Here is a 16,993-nt window from a genome sequence, read left to right as displayed (position 1 = left end):
ATACTAATAATAATCGATATAGTAAAATATGGTAAAATATCTACATTGGAATTAGCACATACTAATTCTAAATTAGGAACTCCCGTTTTTCACATGTTTCCTGTCGTGTGTGGAAGTGCGTGGGCAAATGTAGGCACAACAAATCAATTGACGATGCTGTTGGCAGATTAAACACGCTAGAGAAACCAAAAAGACAGGTTTGTTTTGATTTTTTGTCCATATCAATAGACTTTAGGATTAGGTATCGATTAGGTTTTTATAGTTGTTGTTTGGGATGCTTTTGTTAATTACTTTGAATAAAATGTCATTTTGATCGTAAATGATCGCTGAGATTGCGAGGTAGTGTATGATAGTTTCGTACAATAGAATACAATCATTGCGTGTTCCTAAGTTATTTCTTCTATGATTTTGTTTTCAGGTCATGGTGGAAAACTCCCCTTCTCCTGTTCCCGAGAGAGCCATATATGGCTTTGTTTTATTCCTTGGCTCACAGTTTGGCTTCTGTAAGTCGTATTTTCTTGTTTCACTGTGCTTGTACACTCCTGGTCTGTCAGTAATATTGCAACTACATGAGGTGATTTAATGCTACGTTTCATTATGCTGTACTGTAGCATCGCTGGGAACACTTCATGCTTTCCAGCACGCTGTCCTTGGAATACTTCCTGCTTCCCAGGATGCTTTGATGGACTGCTTTGTAAATAGTTGTAAATATCACATGTTTAATGTTTTGTGAGTTGTTGTCATTCTTCGTAATAGTAGTTGCCCCGCTGTGTGCGTGTGTGTCTGCTTACCTGTTGATCACGTCACCACTGTGCCTCAGCCCACTGGTTATTCCATCTATCCATTTTCTATACCGCTTCTCCTCATTAGGGTCGCGGGGGCATGCTGGAGCCTATCCCAGCTGACTTCGGGCGACAGGCGGGGTACACCCTGGACTGGTTTGTCATATAGACAAACAACCATTCATACTCACATTCATACCTATGGACAATTTAGAGTCTCGAATTAACCTAACATGCATGTTTTTGGAACGTGGGAGGAAGCTGGAGTACCCGGAGAAAACCCACGCACACGGGGAGAACATGCAAACTCCACACAGAAATGCCCAAGGGAGAATCGAACACAGGTCTTCCCGATCTCTAGGCTGTTACTGTGTTGGCCAACATGCTAACCACTAGACCACCGTGCAGCCCCCCACTGGTTATACGGTTTTTAAAAAAAGTAAATTACAACAGTAATTCCTCAAAAACAAAACATATTTTGTTATATATTAATTACTTCGCAGACCAAACATGTTATTTCACTACTAAAATGTGAAATAATAAGTAGGGAATTGTGAGATAGGACCATTTTTGGCATTTGTGCATATAATTCCACAAAAAAAGGTGTAAATCACAATATGGGGGGAACTATGGCGCTTGGCAGAGGTCTGCGCTCTCCGCGTGCTCACTCACCATGTACAGATCCCCAAATTTTGCCCAAGTTTTTGCAGTTAGACAGCACGCACTTGCAACTACGGCGGGTTGGGACCAATGCTTTTCTGAAAACATTTACGCCATTACATCTGGCGTAAAAGTAATGCTACTTTTACGCCAGATGTAATGGGACACACACCTTTCAAAAAGTTCAACTTTTGTCTCATCAGACCACACAGTATTTTCCCAAAGGTCTTGTGATCATCTGGTTAAATTGAGACGAGCCTAAATGTTCTTTTTGGTCAGTGGTTTTGGTATTGGAACTCTGCCATCCAGGCCGTTTTTGCCCATTGTCTTTCTTATGGTGGAGTCATGAACAGTGACTGACCTTGTCTACATACACCATGGCCACAGTTGCAGTTACCCCCTTTCATTCCTATTGTGTGCCAAGCTCATTTTAATTTTTGTCCTGACTAATATCTGCCTAAATAAAGAGCAACTTCCTACTCAAGCAACTTAAGCGCCACAAGGTCACGAGATCACATGTTCGGAATAAATTAAACCATAACTATTAAACCATAACCATACTCATCCCGAGATGTCCCTTTTATTCTCTGCATAGTTCTGTACTGTGTGTGGGCATACATCCCAGAGGAGTGGCTCCATTCAGTAGGACTCACTTACTGGCCTCAAAAGTAAGCGAAACATTTTTATATCCAGTTTTTTTTTAAGTGACGCTACATCTTCATTACGTCTTGTCTTGTAGATATTGGGCACTGGCTGTCCCAATCTATCTGCTGGTCGCATTAACTATCTTTGTTGTGATGCTCTACGGAGTGAACATGTACAACACGGCGCCGCTTGACTGTGTCGACACCATTACTGGTATGTGCCTTTCTATGAGATCTTTTATTCTTATAAAAAATAAGTACAGCATAGCAAGGAACTTCCTTTTCTCATCCCTCTGGTATATTTTTCAGATGTATATGCAAGAGGCCAAATGAATGAATTGCCCCAGAAAAGTCAAATACCAAGACTAAAGGACATGCCCATCAGTGAAGTCAGCAAAATGTTGTACTTGTCACCTAAGTTATAAACATGTTTTACTTTTTGCAGACAAATGAATGGTAAAGATTAAGTTATGCAATGGATAGAAATGTCTTTTTTAATATACATATATTCTTTATATGTACAGTATGTTGTTTTTATTAATAAAGAGTTTGTTTTGATGTATTTTAACAATATGTATGTCTCACTGATGGCATAGTACACATGAAATAATTAATCATTCATGCTAACCTGTGAACGTAAATATGAATAGGTAATGTATTTATATGGCATACTGTCTTTTTAGACTTGATTTAATGCAGAATAAATTAAATATGCCGTTTATAAAGAAAATCATTGTTTTGTACAATACTGTGTACAGTACAGGTTTAAAAAAATGCACTTGAGTACACTAGAGGGCGATAACGAACCTTCATTCCAGTACACTAGAGGGCGATAACGAACCTTTGTAAATTCTACATTTGTAATACACGATGACGGAAGTAAATAATGCTCGCTTCCGGTGCTTGTCACAGTCTGTACTTGAACGCGGGTTGTAGATGGTTTTGTTATTTTGAAATCAGTTTAAAGTCACTGTAGCGGCTAACAAATGTCCGACGCCCTGCCAGTTTGGTTCGCAGTCCAGGCGGAGCTCCTGGGACATGAAGAGGAGATGGACTCCCAGTCCAGGAGCTGTTTTGCTTGCTACGACGACGACACTTTGTTCGAAATGTTCCACCTAACGCGACCTTGCGTCGAGTTCATCGCAGACATCATCCGTGTTCGCATGAAGAAATACATGCTCTCGACGTTAACCGTAGATACCATGATAATGGTGACGCTCAATTATTACGCCCACGGCTCCACCACCATTACCCTTGTGAAGCGTTTCAACCTGAAGACAGACTGCCAGAGCATCGTGTGCACGGTCTCCGAGGTGGTGGCCAGTATGTCCGATCAGTTCATCTCGTTCCCGCAGACCCGAAAGGCGAAAGTGGACATCGCACACATGGTGGAGGAGTTCTGCGGAATTCCAGACGTGCTGGGCGTCCTGGCCCCGACTCACTTCAAGATCCGATCCTCAACTTATGACAAGAACACGTTGGCGTTCACACGCCAACAATTCGTCAACACACTTGGTTACAAATCGGTGGTCAGCCAGATTATTTGTGACTTGGATGGCAACATCCTGAGTGTGGAGAAGTGTTGTGTGGGCAGCACTTGCGAGCAGGACTTGTGGCGCACGTCGTTTAGAGGGCGAGAGATCGAGGAAGAACTGTATGGACAATACTGGGTTATAGGTAAGGATGTTGGATTGTGTCATGAATGGAACCATACGTTTTTTATACTGCTGACTCCTACCGGCTGACTTTAGGTGAGAGGCGGGGTACAACCTGGACTGGTGGGCAGTCAATCACAGGGACATATAGACAACCATTTACAATCACATTAACACCTATGAACACAGGGTTTCCCAAGGAAACCTGCATGATCAATTATATGTAACGGAAACCCTGATTTTATTTCAAATTGTGGTCAATACGTAAATAGGCTATATATGTATCTACAGTACTATATACTGTAGCATCGGGGTGCTCACACTTTTTCAGCCTGTGGGTTACTTTTAATATAACCATGTCCCAAATACCTACCTCCTACTATAAACAGATAATATATTTAGTCTATTTATGTACATTGTACATGTATATCGGGGTGCACACGAGCAAAATGATCTACCTGCTATGAAACAGCATATACAGTCCAACGTGTTTCGTTTGGTTTATCATTAATACATTCGAAACAGTTGTTTTTTACAGACCAGTTGCAGTCGAAACTGTCAGGTATGAAAAAGTAGCTATTTCTGATCTGTAAAAAACAACTATTTAGAACAGGGGTCACCAACACGCAACAGTAATTATTGCAGGTCAGCCTTTGCTACCTCAAAATTAAGGCACATATATAAGTACAAAGATGTGCATCTCCAAAAACGCTGCTGATTAGGACTGACTGTTGTAACGCAGCTGCTCTCCCCTCAACCACCATTGCTTCGCTCGACCGCGACACTGAGAAAACAAGCCAAATAGATTTGTAGGTTGGCTCATGCTCACGCCACAAGCCCGACCCGGACGAAGATCCACAAAAGTACCCAAAGTGCGGCCCAGGGGCCATCTGCGGACTGTGGCCAATTTGTCATTGCAGAAACACAAAATTTAAAGCAGCAAAAATGGTAAAACTAGAGCAAGAGGTACAATGGTGACCACTGGTTTAGAATATATAGTTGGGATGTCCCGATCCACAGTTTTTGGCTTCTGAGCCAATGCGATTTTTTTTATAGTCTTGCCGATCTGATCCGGTACCAATTGTTTTTTAAAATAATAACAAGCTTTAGTTACAAACATGAATGTGAATATGGTTATGAAAATAGCTCTTCAAAGTATTAAAAATAATGCAACCAAAGTATTGATGTTATGATCTGGTGACACGTGACTCACACTACCTTCGCGACCCCCGTAATGGGCACCCAATATAGCATATATGGCCATTCATAGTGTATTACTTAACATTGTTTTCATGTTTTAAAAAAACAATTCATTTCCAAGGTGTGGCAGCTTTTATTTTACTGTGGCGTTGCACCACGATCCTTTACATGTAGCGGAAGGCCTGGAACAATTTGAGTCTCTATTTGGCCCACACAAGCACGGAGATTCAAACCATTCAAATCCTAAGCAGTATTCCACAGTGCTGCCTCACCTGATGCCCACTGGTACACACTGTGGTCATCTCCCTGTCCATGCATTTCTAGTGTTGTCCTTTTATGGGTTCTGATGTCCTATCAATTGCACTTTCTTGTCTATTTGTTTTTAAAGGAGGTGAAGGCTATCACTTAAGCAAACGACTCCTGACTCCCGTGTCCGATCCCAAAGGCATTGCTCAGGTTCGCTTCAACGAAGCACATGCCAAGATTCACAACGTGACGCAGACAACACTGCGCTCCCTCAAGTGGCGCTTCAGGTGCTTGACTCAGCTCAGCTTTGCGCTAGACAAGTTGACCAACGTGGTGAAGGCTTGCTGTGTCTTGCACAACATTGCCAAGAAGTTCTCTGTGCCCCTGCCGCCCGGGGACGACAAATTTGAAGACCGTCAGCCGAGCAACCCTTGCCTGGGTTCGGCGGCAGTGCTTTGCCCCGACGGCTTGAGGGCTCGACAGGAACTCATCGATTCTAGCTTTAATGCTCCACCCAGTCAAGAGGAACCAGAATGACGCCGTCAGGTGGGAGGACAATGTTTTATTTTCACACAGGAAGGAGGAAGTTTCTACACTATCATGACACCAAAAGGACACACTTAGCAGACATTCTATTAGGTACACCTATAATCTAATAAGATCCATTCCAAAAGTTGTAGCACAAATTCTTCCCAATATTCATTTAAAGCTCCTTGTTTTTCAACAATTTTCAATAAGCAGAAAGTGCTTTTTGTAATCCCTACTGGGAACTGCTGCGTTTGTCCACACCTGTCTTTGACAGAGTGGCTCCAAAAAGCGCTATTGTGTACTCTGTCCACTTTTCACATATACTACTGTAACTGCACTTCTCCAATGTATTAGATGTCACATGTCACATACAACAACATATCAATGAGTGTGACAGGAGGACACAAACATTAGCAACACTAGCACAGCTACTGTATGTGAGCTACAGTGCCAACATTACACTCACATTTTAACAGCAACATTATGCTTTGCTGAAGTAAAACAAATTGATCAAACTTACAGCTCCCGCATCTGTAGCTGACTGACAAATTGGTGGCACAGCTCCAGTTTTAATTTTACGATGTGTAGCAAAGCCTGTTTCCTTTCCTTTACACAAAGCTGTCCTTGATGTAAATTTTACATAAGGGACTTTCAACCATGTTTGTCATGTGGAGCTGTACTGTACAGTGTAGGTCAGGGGTCTTCAATTAAAAATCAGTAAGGTTTGTTTATGCAATTTTTTTCAGATTGAAGGTCCGAACCTTATTTTGCCTTAAATTGCATCCAACAGACTAGCTCATATGAATATCAAATGTAATGAAACCCTGCACATCATCCTACAACCAGTTCTTTTCAAATAGTGGGGCTGTCATGGGGGGCGTGAGAGTTAGGGAGGACTTTCAATATTAGTGCAGACCTGCCAACATGTATGAATTTGTCGTACTCAAGATGCAATTTGAATATACTTGTATGCTTCACTGCTTTCTATTTTGTTGCATTTTGCTGGTTTCAGTTTTGAGTTCAGTCTGTACAGTACAGATAAATAAATAGATGTCAGTTTCTCAATCGTATTTCAAATCGGGGAAGTGCAAAAATATTTCTGTCCCCAGTGGGGGCAGGACAGAAAATAATTGAGAACCACTGCCCACTGCTATAACACACTTATTTTGGCGCCTAAATTGCATTTAAAAGAAAACCAGACCAAATTTCACATAAATAATAAAAGGCTTGAGTGTACAAACAATGAATGAACACACAAGGCTTATTTAAGTTACATAAAACTGCACTCTGGAAAAAAAGAAGTCTTTGTCAGGCAGGCATTGTGGACTGCAGTGTTGTCCTGTTGAAAAGCCCTGTCATTACCACACAAACGAGGGGCTTCAGTCATGAGGGATGTCCATTGCAACCTTGCCACATCACCAGCTGCCGTTTGACGCCCCTACACAACTTGAAGCGCTTTTGTTCCATTGAAGGAAAAAGCACCCCAGATCATGATGGCACCCCTCCACTGTGCTGTGTGGAAAATATCTCAGGTGGGCTCTCCCTGTCATGCCAGTAACATTGGAAACCATCAGGACCGCCAAGGTTCAATTTTTTCTCATCAGAGAATAAAACTTTCTTCCACATTTCAAAGTCCCATGTTTGGTACTCTCGTTTCCAAACACGTAATTTTGTGGGCCAAGGATCGTCCCATGTCTTGACAGACAGCCAATAGGATCCTCCGGCTCAGGGCTGGTGACAGGTTTTTGGGTTTACCACTTCACTTGTTCCATAACACACAGGATCTTTTAAGAAGGTTATCATGACTGTCTTACTGTGTCCAACTTCAGCAGTGCTAGTGCGCTGCGAGAGGCCTTGCTTATGCAGTTCAACAATCCTACTGCATTCAAAGAGTGAAAGCTTTTTTGCCTTTGCCATCAAGTGATTATGACAGTGTAAATACCTGACAGAAAATAACATTAAATCCACATTTTTGCTAAAATGTTGGATTTTGAAGGCTGTGGTCTTAACTTTTGATCAGCTGATGAACAGCCTATTTCACTTTATTGCTTGTTTGCAATAAGTTTCTTCCTCAATTATTTTTGTCTCACTTATACATAGTAAGGTAAAATGTTGTGTTCTGTCTCCAGAGATATTCCTCTTGCGAAGTTTGCTGCACATTTTTCCAATTTATGTGTGGATAAGAACAGGGTTTTCAGGGGTCTCACTACGATTTCTACTTAGAACCTACTTAAGATCCAACAGTGCAAAATGTAAATTCTTGCAAATTTTCAACTGGTCTTAAAATTTTGATCAGTGTGTATTCCATTTTAGTGCAGATCAAGATAAAAGTGCATGTTTTTTGTTAACATAGTACATTTTCTGGACTTCTTTTGCCATTGTCCGTCATTTTGTCGAACTCTCTCAGTGCTGTGGCATTCACATATATCATGTCAGCGTTCTCGTATGTGTTTTCATCAGTCTCACCTTGAGACTTCAGATAGTCCAAGATGGACTGATGTAGGAAAACATACTGGGACTGCAAAGAAACCAGAAGTCAATTAGAAATGTAGAACATGCTAGCATGTAAGTTTCCTACACAGTCTAACTACTAAAAGAGTAGCTAAAGTGTGTGTGTGTGTGTGTGTGTGTGTGTGTGGGTTACCTCTGTCTGGACCATGTGTGGCCGCCGCAGTCTCATTTTGTGAACAAAAGCGTTGATGCCCACTTTTTTGTCTCTGTGCATCTGCTGAAGCAGAACATCTAAGGCTATAATGGTGCCGGTTCTACCCACTCCAGCACTACAAGACAGGACATGATCATCAATTCAGTGTGTCCTATAGTATTATTACCACAGGCATATTTCCCTTTTGAAGCATCATACCTGCAGTGAACCACTGTGGGAGCCTTGGTCCTTTGTGCTTCTATGTGCTGCCTAATAAGCCCTCCGAACTGGATCAGGACATCTGTACCCTGAGGGACTCCGTGATCAGGCCAGGTAGTAAAGTGGAAGTGTTTCACCATCCTCTCTGCTGAGCTGTTCCTCTGGAAACACCACAGGTCAGCAAGTTCTGAGCGAAAAAGTGTACATCATTGAAAATATTGTGATGCATTGTAATAAGTGAAGAACAGTATCCATGGTAACACCACAACTACTTTAGTGAAATTTTGTTGGACCAGCCTACAACAGTGCTAACATTACTGTTCAAGTTGAGAGACAGACAGGTTCTATGAGCACTGAGCACACATTTTCATGAAATGGCTATCTAAACCTTTTAGTTCTTTTGTTACTTTCACATCAACATTGAGATGGTAATTGGCATACATGTTTCACATGGAATTCCCTTAATGTCCAGTTGGGCTCTTGCTGTTCCGATGCGAGGGTGATGGTCAGCTCTCCGTGAAGGCAACTCTTGCCTTGTGCAGGCCAGTAATGTTCACATTTAGTCTAGAAAAATCATGTATTTATTCAATACAGTTGTAGCTGACGTGGTACTAAATGGCTTAATTTGTGGCTTAATGCAGGGGTGTCCAAACTGTTTCCACAGAGGGCCGCGTACAGAAAACTTTAGGATATGGGGGCCACCTTGATACAGTTTGTGAATTAAACATGGTAAAATCAATCCAATGTAAGTCACTGTTATGAACAAAACATCCACATCTTAGCTGTGTATTGGTGACAAAGCAAATAGTAATAGTAGTATCTAATGATAGTAATATCTAATAATAGTAATATATAATATTATCTTGGTGATAATTTCTCTAATTGTCAGACCAAAAATGGCCCCCAGGCCACACTTTGGACACTCCTGGTTTAATGTATGAATCTGTGGCAAAAACGTACCCTTATTCCTTCAATGCAGTTGGTTACCATGACGATAGCGCTCACCCTCTGCTCCCAGATCATTCTCCAGAAATCAGTGACTGTGGAGGGCAGAGGCCCCTGAGTGGCGATGTACTCTCGGCTACTGCTGTAACCCTGTGAAGGTAATCTACCGTGATCATGTGCATACAGATTATAGCCTATGGCAGTGATTCTCAATTTGTTTTAAAAATATGTTAATGAGCATTTGAAGTTGGGCTTTTGGATGTTGTCATTTTGGAAATTGTTTAATTTTGAAAAGCAAGCAGCAGAAATCTGCAGCATCTAGCACAGTGAGTGCTACTTAACTGCCGGCGGGCGCTCCAACTCTGGCACATACATTCATCTATCTTCTTTCGCGTATCCAAGGTCGGGTCACGGGGGCCTTAGCAGGGAAGCCCAGACTTCCCTCTCCGGCTACTTGGTCCAGCTCTTTCCGGCGGATCCCGAGGCAATCCCAGGCCAGTTGAGAGACAGTCTCTCCAACATGTTCTGGGTTTTCCCCAAGGCCTTCTACCAGTCGGACTTGCCCTGAACCCATCCCCAGGGAGGCATTCGGGAGGCATTCTGACCAGATGCCCTAGCCACCTCATCTGGCTCCTCCAAATGCGGAGGAGCAGCAGTTCTACTCAGAGTTTCTCCCTGATAGACAGTGCTTCTCACCTTATCCCTAAGGGAGAGCCCAGCCACCCTACCGAGAAAACAAATTTTGGCCGCTTGTACCCACAATCTTGTCCTTTCTGTCAATACAAACTGTCGTCTGCAGTGTTGTGGACTCTGCATCGGTCTGTTGTGATTGCTCTCAATTTTCATCTACGTTCCTACCCTCAGCTATGGTCAAATCTGGCCATGATGACATTTTTGCAGAAGATTCTTAAAAACAGCAGAGCACTCCTGTCATATTGAGGATCTTTGACTAGCGTGTTTGAAATAGGTCCTTAATAAAAGCAGAACACTCCTGATAGTTCACTAAATGTAAACATTATGCTTGTTTTAATGTATGACTATTTTAACCATTTAGGGAAGTAAAAAACTTTTATTATATAGAAACTAAGAATACAGTCAAACCTCCGTTTTCAAACACCCCAGTTTTCGTATGATTCAGTTTTGGGCAAAATTTTGCCTCGGTTCTCGTACACTGTCTCGATTATAGCTCAATATTGAGCATAACAAACTGTTGTATTTTACCCATCACTTGGTTTGTGGTCCATTGAAGGTGCAGGCTAGTTCCATGGGTTTTGTCACGGCCGTTGAAGAATGTGATTTCATTCGGTCTTCCTTGCCAGTCTGGTATTGTTAAACTGATTATGTGGAGTTTGATTTGTGAAAGTGGCACATATTCCTCAGTTTCATGAAGGCTTTGACAACTTCTTTTGGGAGTGAGGTTGTCAGAATAACGTAGGGGCGCTAGACAAATGACTGGCGAGGGCTTGTGCTCGCTGTTTTCCAGAAGGGCTTTTTTTTTTCCACCTCCCAGCGCAGCACAAGCACCAGTCCCTTTGGCTGCCTCCCACCGAGAGCCGAGCATACCTCATCCACAGCGTTTTTTGGGCGAGTCGGTCTCTTGTGAACAATTCCTTCACCGGTGCCCATTGGTGTTCAACCAGTAGCCAGGAACTTACGCGTAGGATCAAACCCAAGTGGCATTTATCCTGAGCTTGCTCACTGACAAGGCAGCAGTCTGGGCCATAGACATTGGCAAGGCTAGCCCCGCAATTCGCTCTTCTCTTCTATTTTTTATTGAGATGAGAAAGGTTTTTGACCATCCCATTAGAGGGATGGAGGCAGGAAGTCGATTGCTTGATATCAAGCCGAAAGGACGCTCGGTGGCTGCATTTTCAATTGACTTTAGATTTTTGGCAGCCAAGAGCGGCTATGACGAGGTCACTTTGCGTGGCATTTTCCGTAAAGGCCTTAATGTCATCAAGGACGTCCCATACTTACGTTGGACTCTTTATATATTTTTTTATTTATATGTACTGTATATATTTGTCACTCCTTTGGAGGACAATTCTTGTATTAAACTTCTTCCACACCTTGCCTTGTCCTCTCTGCATTTGGGATCCAAACACTGGCTTACGCCATTTGTGAAAGAAGTAAATATTCTTTGAGCCTTTGTTGACCCCAGTTTTAGTGGAATACCATAGTCTATTTAATCAATGAAAAGCAGTACTTACCGGCATATAAGAGGCATTGATGTAGTCCGACATGCCATTTGTGGTTTGTAGCTTCACTCTGCACCAGTCATCTCAAAGAAGAGGAGAGTTAAGCTTTCAAATGTGTTTTTTTTTTTCAACACTGACCATCACACACACTTACATGGCAGGATGTTAGTGAAGCGATTCTTTGCAGAGTTGTCAGGTATCAAAGCAACATTTTGCGTTTGATCCATGCCAATAAGACCAAGACGCTGCATGAGATATGAAAGGGTTAAGAAACCTAAACACAATAAAAAAAAAACACAGTGCGTTTTCTTGTTCTATTTGATCACCTGATATTCCTCAATGAAACCCCTGTTCTTATCCATACATAATTTGGAAAAATGTGCAGGAAACTTCGCAAGAGGAATATCTCTGGAGACAGAACACAAGCATTTTACCTTACTGTTTACAACATTTGAGCAAATAGATCCCATGCATAAATGTTTCGATTGCATGTGAATGTGCTTTTGTTGAGCCAGAATTCCAAAGAGAGGCTTAAATCCTTCACAGTGATTAGCCACACACCCTGTCCCCTGTTGACTTTTAGCATCATAGGGATGACATCAGACTATGAATGGATGGGCTTTGAGGCAATACTGTAGCATCATTGCTGCAACGCTGATCTTCATGAGGGAAAACTAACAGAGGTTGATTCCATCCAAACAAATGCAACAAGAATTTTTAACACAGTAACATTAGTGTACACAACATAAAACATAATATTTAACTCATTTTTCAAGCAGAGATAGATAATGGCCTTATCTATGGCCAAATGCTTCAAAATTTCCAATGCATTTTTTTTTTCATTCCACCTATTGATTTTAAAGGCTATTCAACTGAATGCAATTTCACTGCTCCCATCTGTCAGATAGTGACTGCCTCTTAATTCTTGTCTTTTGTAATTTTTGGCTAATAGCACAGCCTTACGTGAATTTGTCAGGTGAAACAGGGTCACCGCCAAGGAAAGACTTTTTCCTCCTAAAATGAGCAAAGAAACTCTCATACACACTTCACAGACAAGCAAAGAAGCATCTGTGAGTCTGTGAGCACCAACCTGATGATGCCATTTGGTCTTTTCCTTAAAACAAATATTGTCACACACATTAGGACACCAAAAAGAAGGATAGAGACGACTGACGCTGCAATGACTCCTAGAAAGATGAAAATCCAAACTAAAATCTCTGAAAGAGTCAACACAAATATACAATTACACTTGAACTCACCACGAGGATCAGTGGAACAGTGAAAAACGTACGCTTTGGATCTCATCACACTCCCAGATAGTGACGACAGAGACACCCCGTACGTTCTTGCAGGTTGGAATCCAGGTATCCTGATATGCCGTTGTTCGATACCATCCACTGTGAAAGTTTTTCCACTTACGTTCACCTCCACAGCAGTCCACAAACCGTCTGGCTTATCCCAGACAATAAAGACAGAATAGCCAGAATCCCAGTTGTTGCAGTAAGCCGTTAAATCTGGTGGAACTAAACAGAAAGATGTCTTGAAATCAATGTAAATACAGAGTGGTAAACCAGTTCAGTACTTACTGGTTGTCAGTCTGTGCTGACACTGCAGAAAGTGAGTGGAATTTCTTTCATACTGGAGCGTCACGTTGTATGTTGCACCTGAATATAGTCTGGAAAATGACACATTTTGACCTTCTGCTGGACTGGCATGAGTGTGAGAGCCATTAGAGGCGGTGGCACTTGTAAATAGGCCCTCGGTTGCTCCTTGGATGGATGATGTAGTGACATGCCAGGTCACATTGGTGCAGTTAATGGCTGAAACACGGGATAATATTATCAGTAAGTGTCATCTGTCCACACAGTGGTACAGTTCACTTCAGCTCTTTGGGAATCTGCTTGATGAACAAATTTTAATATGAAGAATGGCAAAGGTATACTAAATTTCAACACTGAGTAAATCTGAACAAAATAAAATAACATACCATAAACAATAAAAACATTAAAATAAATAATAATAAACAACAATTATTAATAAATAATTAAATAATTCTAAATAATTAAATAATGATCAATTGATTGACAACAAAGCAACAATAAAGATATAACACCGCCCCCCAAAAAGTTGAACACAAATATATCCATAATTTTAACAAAAAATATTTAAAAAATTAAAATGGTCAAACCCAAGTTTCAACACCCCCTAGAAATGTATGCTAGCATGTTCAAGGGCAAACTGTTGCCAAGGGCAACTCCAACCAGTTGTATTTCTCTATTTTTTGTCTGTAATGTGTCTAATATCTACGTACCTTCTAAGAATTCAGCCTTCCAGATTTAGTTACCAGTGCTAAATACAATCCCAAAAAAACTGAACTGTAGAGCATCTTTCCAGTACCTGTTACAGAGAAGCCTTTATAAACGGTGCTGTTGAGCCCAGAGAACATTGTGATCACAGTGAATGGATACTCTGTTCCAGGTTGCAAAGACATGAATGAGCGGGAGACTTTTGACGATCCGTCTGGTTCTACTGTGACATTTTGGTCATTGATGTGAAGCAAGTATGTCCACTTAACATCCACCTTCTCCCATGCCAGAGTCAAGCTGGTCTCAGAACGTTCAGTCACATTGACCACAGCCACTATTGAGGGCACTAATAAGGACAAACACTTGAATGGAAGCGCTCTGGAGAAGTTTAAATATAGTACTGTATTGCCAAGGCTATGTACATACCTGTCGAGGCGTCAAACGTGAATCCAGCGCTGGTAACATTCTCAAAGACAGTGATAAGAGTGAAGTTGTATGTTTTCCCAGCAGTGAGCCAAGAAACCTCATGTATAAACATTGCTTTAGGATTCAATCCAAAAACTGGGTCCTCTATGGCTCTGTTGTGGTTGCCATATTGTAGGACGTATGTTGAGATATTGCCAACCTTGTTCCATGACAGAGTAATGCTGCTTTCAGTTTGGGTCACCACATGGACATTTTGAACATCCTCAGGGGCTGAAAGAGAAGATCATTTGGTGCTTGAACACAAGAAGGGTTCAGCTGATATCACTTTGTCCAATTCCAAGTGTTTAAACAATGTAAGACAACCTACCAGTCGGAGCAGAAAATGTGTATCCGCTGCTGTTGGCGCCCATAAACTCAGAGATGAGCCTGAATTGGTATTTTCTTCCAGCCGTCAGGTGAGTAACCACATGTGTGACGAACATCTGACCTGATGAAGCATTAATCCTCTCCTCCTTTTCACCGCCATTGAGGCCATATTGTAGGAGGTACGTGGAGATGTTGTTCACCTTTTCCCACTTAAGTGTTATGCTGGTTTCGTTTTGCTCCTCTACCATCACGTCTTGAACGTTTTCAGGAGCTAACGAGACAAAAGAGTTTAGCATGTACAAAGGCTTAGAGATGAAGACAACAGATGATACGTACGCTGGCTTGTGGTGAAGAGGCTCGTAAAGGTGGGGGGAATCACAGTAGTTATCACTGTTGTTATTTCTGTACTGCTTGCTGTTGTGTGCGTTGGGGATTGTTGAGTGGTGGGACCCTTAAAACAGTAATACTGTAAATAACCTCACACAGGACATACAAACATGTACTCTAATCCAGGGGTATCAAACTCAACTCAACTGAGGGCTGCTACAGGTCAAGTCTGGGTGAGGCTGGGCTGCATCAAGTATTCAGTCCGGAATCACGTTTTGAACAAAGGTCATTACGCAATATAATAGTCAGACTCACAGTGTCATAAAATAAATAATACTACAGTATAACCATCACACAGCAACGTAACACACAGCAGGTAGATAACACATACACAGGAAAACTACTGCTAATAATAATAATAAATAATCAATAACCAATCACTCCTTTGAGGACAGCGAGGTAAAGATTTTGGCCAAAGAAAACAGATGGTTTGAAAGAGGAGTAAAGGAAGCTATTTTTGTCAAACAACAGAACCCATCATTGAATCGGAATGGTGGTTTGAGGTTTAATTTGGACCCTGTGTTCAGCAGGTTACTGAGACCAAAACCCACAGCTCTTAGTCTTGCAAATGAGGTGAAGCCAGGGCCGAGCCAGAACAATAGATGCTAACGAGCCAGTATCAGAGTCATTCATATCCAACTCAGGGAGCGACACTTCCCTTTTATCGGAGGTGTTAATAGCAGGATAGGATTATACCACTACTCCGCCCAGGCTTAGTGTAAGGAACCAATAGGAGGAGGGTGTTGGCACACCAATTCCGCCCACTCTTGCTGTATTTAAGGCCTAGGCTACCAGCACTTATTAGTTCGCTGACGAAGCTCTTCGGATGAGGAGTGAAACGTCTGACACCTTCTTCACAGAAGTACAGATGACGTCTCAAGAAGCCTTTTCCTCAATAAATAACTATGTTAACTCTAAACACATACCTTTAGCAACTTTTTCCAAAACAAGTGCTGCAAAGCATGCTGGGAAGCCAGAAGCACTCCCAGGAGTGATGTTTCCATAATAGTAGTAGTTGTCCCATGTGTGTTTACTTACCTGTTACATGTTGTGCTGTCATTTGTATGTTGACACCATGATTATCGATACTGTTCTGCCTCATGATCCCCCTGTTCATTTCAGTGTGACAAACTCACTGTGACTTAAGGGCTGGCTATCGCTTGACCATTTAAAGAGCCACTTCCTTTAAGCAAGCTAAAGTGCCTCTCACCACCTTCTCAGGATGTGTGGGCCACACTTATAATCAACTTTGATGTCAAGTCGGGAGCCACACAATATGGCTGTAAGTTTGAGACCCCTGCTCATGGTTGACTGTCATACACAATCCAGACAGCCAATACAAAAGGAATTATAAATGTCGCCTTCACATAGACCAGTGGTTCTCAACTGGTTTGGCTGCAGGACCCACCTTCACCCTTCAATGACAAGCAGTGACCCAAATTGCGGAATTTTTGGAACGTAAACTTCTTAAATATCTTATTTATTTAATTAATTACAATTACTTATTTAAATTTTAAATGTAAACACACAGTTTGAAACAGTTACGGGGCTGCCTAGAGGGTCCTAACTTGAACTTGTTGCAAGCATTATACCTCGCCCTCTTTCTGCATCAAGCATGTAAGGTAACACACACGCGCAGGAGCCTTTGCTAAAGTGCTGGCGGTGTATTTCTGAGGCAGTTGCAAACAGTCCCTTTCATAAAATACACTAAAGTGCAGTTTGAATTTGAGGTAGTGCAAAATAACACGGTTTGTGTAAGAGTTTTCAGCAAAGGTGCTCCGATCGCT

At 41.8% G+C, this 16,993-nt stretch overlaps 3 protein-coding genes across 5 annotated transcripts in view; 2 read left to right on the top strand and 1 right to left on the bottom strand.

Moving 5' to 3' along the window:
• The first annotated feature begins 110 nt into the window (after positions 1 to 110).
• pigp (phosphatidylinositol glycan anchor biosynthesis, class P) lies at positions 111 to 2,878 on the top strand. Its single transcript, XM_054769505.1, has 5 exons — positions 111 to 197; positions 419 to 503; positions 2,038 to 2,110; positions 2,182 to 2,300; positions 2,396 to 2,878. Exons 2-5 carry the CDS (start codon positions 422 to 424, stop codon positions 2,509 to 2,511), a joined length of 390 nt encoding a protein of 129 aa, XP_054625480.1. The 5' UTR covers positions 111 to 197; positions 419 to 421; the 3' UTR covers positions 2,512 to 2,878.
• Positions 2,879 to 2,946: 68 nt separating this feature from the next.
• si:dkey-197c15.6 (putative nuclease HARBI1) lies at positions 2,947 to 11,430 on the top strand. The gene is made up of 2 exons (XM_054769502.1): positions 2,947 to 3,763; positions 5,330 to 11,430. Exons 1-2 carry the CDS (start codon positions 3,073 to 3,075, stop codon positions 5,722 to 5,724), a joined length of 1,086 nt encoding a protein of 361 aa, XP_054625477.1. The 5' UTR covers positions 2,947 to 3,072; the 3' UTR covers positions 5,725 to 11,430.
• LOC129177888 (troponin T, slow skeletal muscle-like) overlaps positions 4,819 to 16,993 on the bottom strand; it is a 35,681-nt gene continuing 23,506 nt past the window's right edge. For all 3 annotated transcript variants that reach the window (XM_054769480.1, XM_054769481.1, XM_054769479.1), the window contains 16 exons: positions 15,156 to 15,270; positions 14,821 to 15,090; positions 14,454 to 14,723; positions 14,119 to 14,373; positions 13,308 to 13,541; positions 12,981 to 13,244; positions 12,812 to 12,908; positions 12,685 to 12,735; positions 12,048 to 12,129; positions 11,876 to 11,966; positions 11,734 to 11,804; positions 9,539 to 9,673; positions 9,020 to 9,142; positions 8,579 to 8,739; positions 8,360 to 8,495; positions 4,819 to 8,233 (listed from right to left, as the gene is read on the bottom strand). In XM_054769480.1, coding sequence (XP_054625455.1) covers positions 8,060 to 8,233; positions 8,360 to 8,495; positions 8,579 to 8,739; positions 9,020 to 9,142; positions 9,539 to 9,673; positions 11,734 to 11,804; positions 11,876 to 11,966; positions 12,048 to 12,129; positions 12,685 to 12,735; positions 12,812 to 12,908; positions 12,981 to 13,244; positions 13,308 to 13,541; positions 14,119 to 14,373; positions 14,454 to 14,723; positions 14,821 to 15,067 — 2,391 coding nt within the window. In that variant the 5' untranslated portion in view covers positions 15,068 to 15,090; positions 15,156 to 15,270 and the 3' untranslated portion in view covers positions 4,819 to 8,059. The remainder of the gene's footprint in view (positions 8,234 to 8,359; positions 8,496 to 8,578; positions 8,740 to 9,019; positions 9,143 to 9,538; positions 9,674 to 11,733; positions 11,805 to 11,875; positions 11,967 to 12,047; positions 12,130 to 12,684; positions 12,736 to 12,811; positions 12,909 to 12,980; positions 13,245 to 13,307; positions 13,542 to 14,118; positions 14,374 to 14,453; positions 14,724 to 14,820; positions 15,091 to 15,155; positions 15,271 to 16,993) is intronic.

The sequence above is a fragment of the Dunckerocampus dactyliophorus genome, chromosome 2 (assembly GCF_027744805.1).
Source record: "Dunckerocampus dactyliophorus isolate RoL2022-P2 chromosome 2, RoL_Ddac_1.1, whole genome shotgun sequence".
Lineage (NCBI taxonomy): Eukaryota > Metazoa > Chordata > Actinopteri > Syngnathiformes > Syngnathidae > Dunckerocampus > Dunckerocampus dactyliophorus.
Note: the sequence above shows the minus strand (reverse complement) of the source record. Positions and strands in the feature narration are given on the sequence as shown.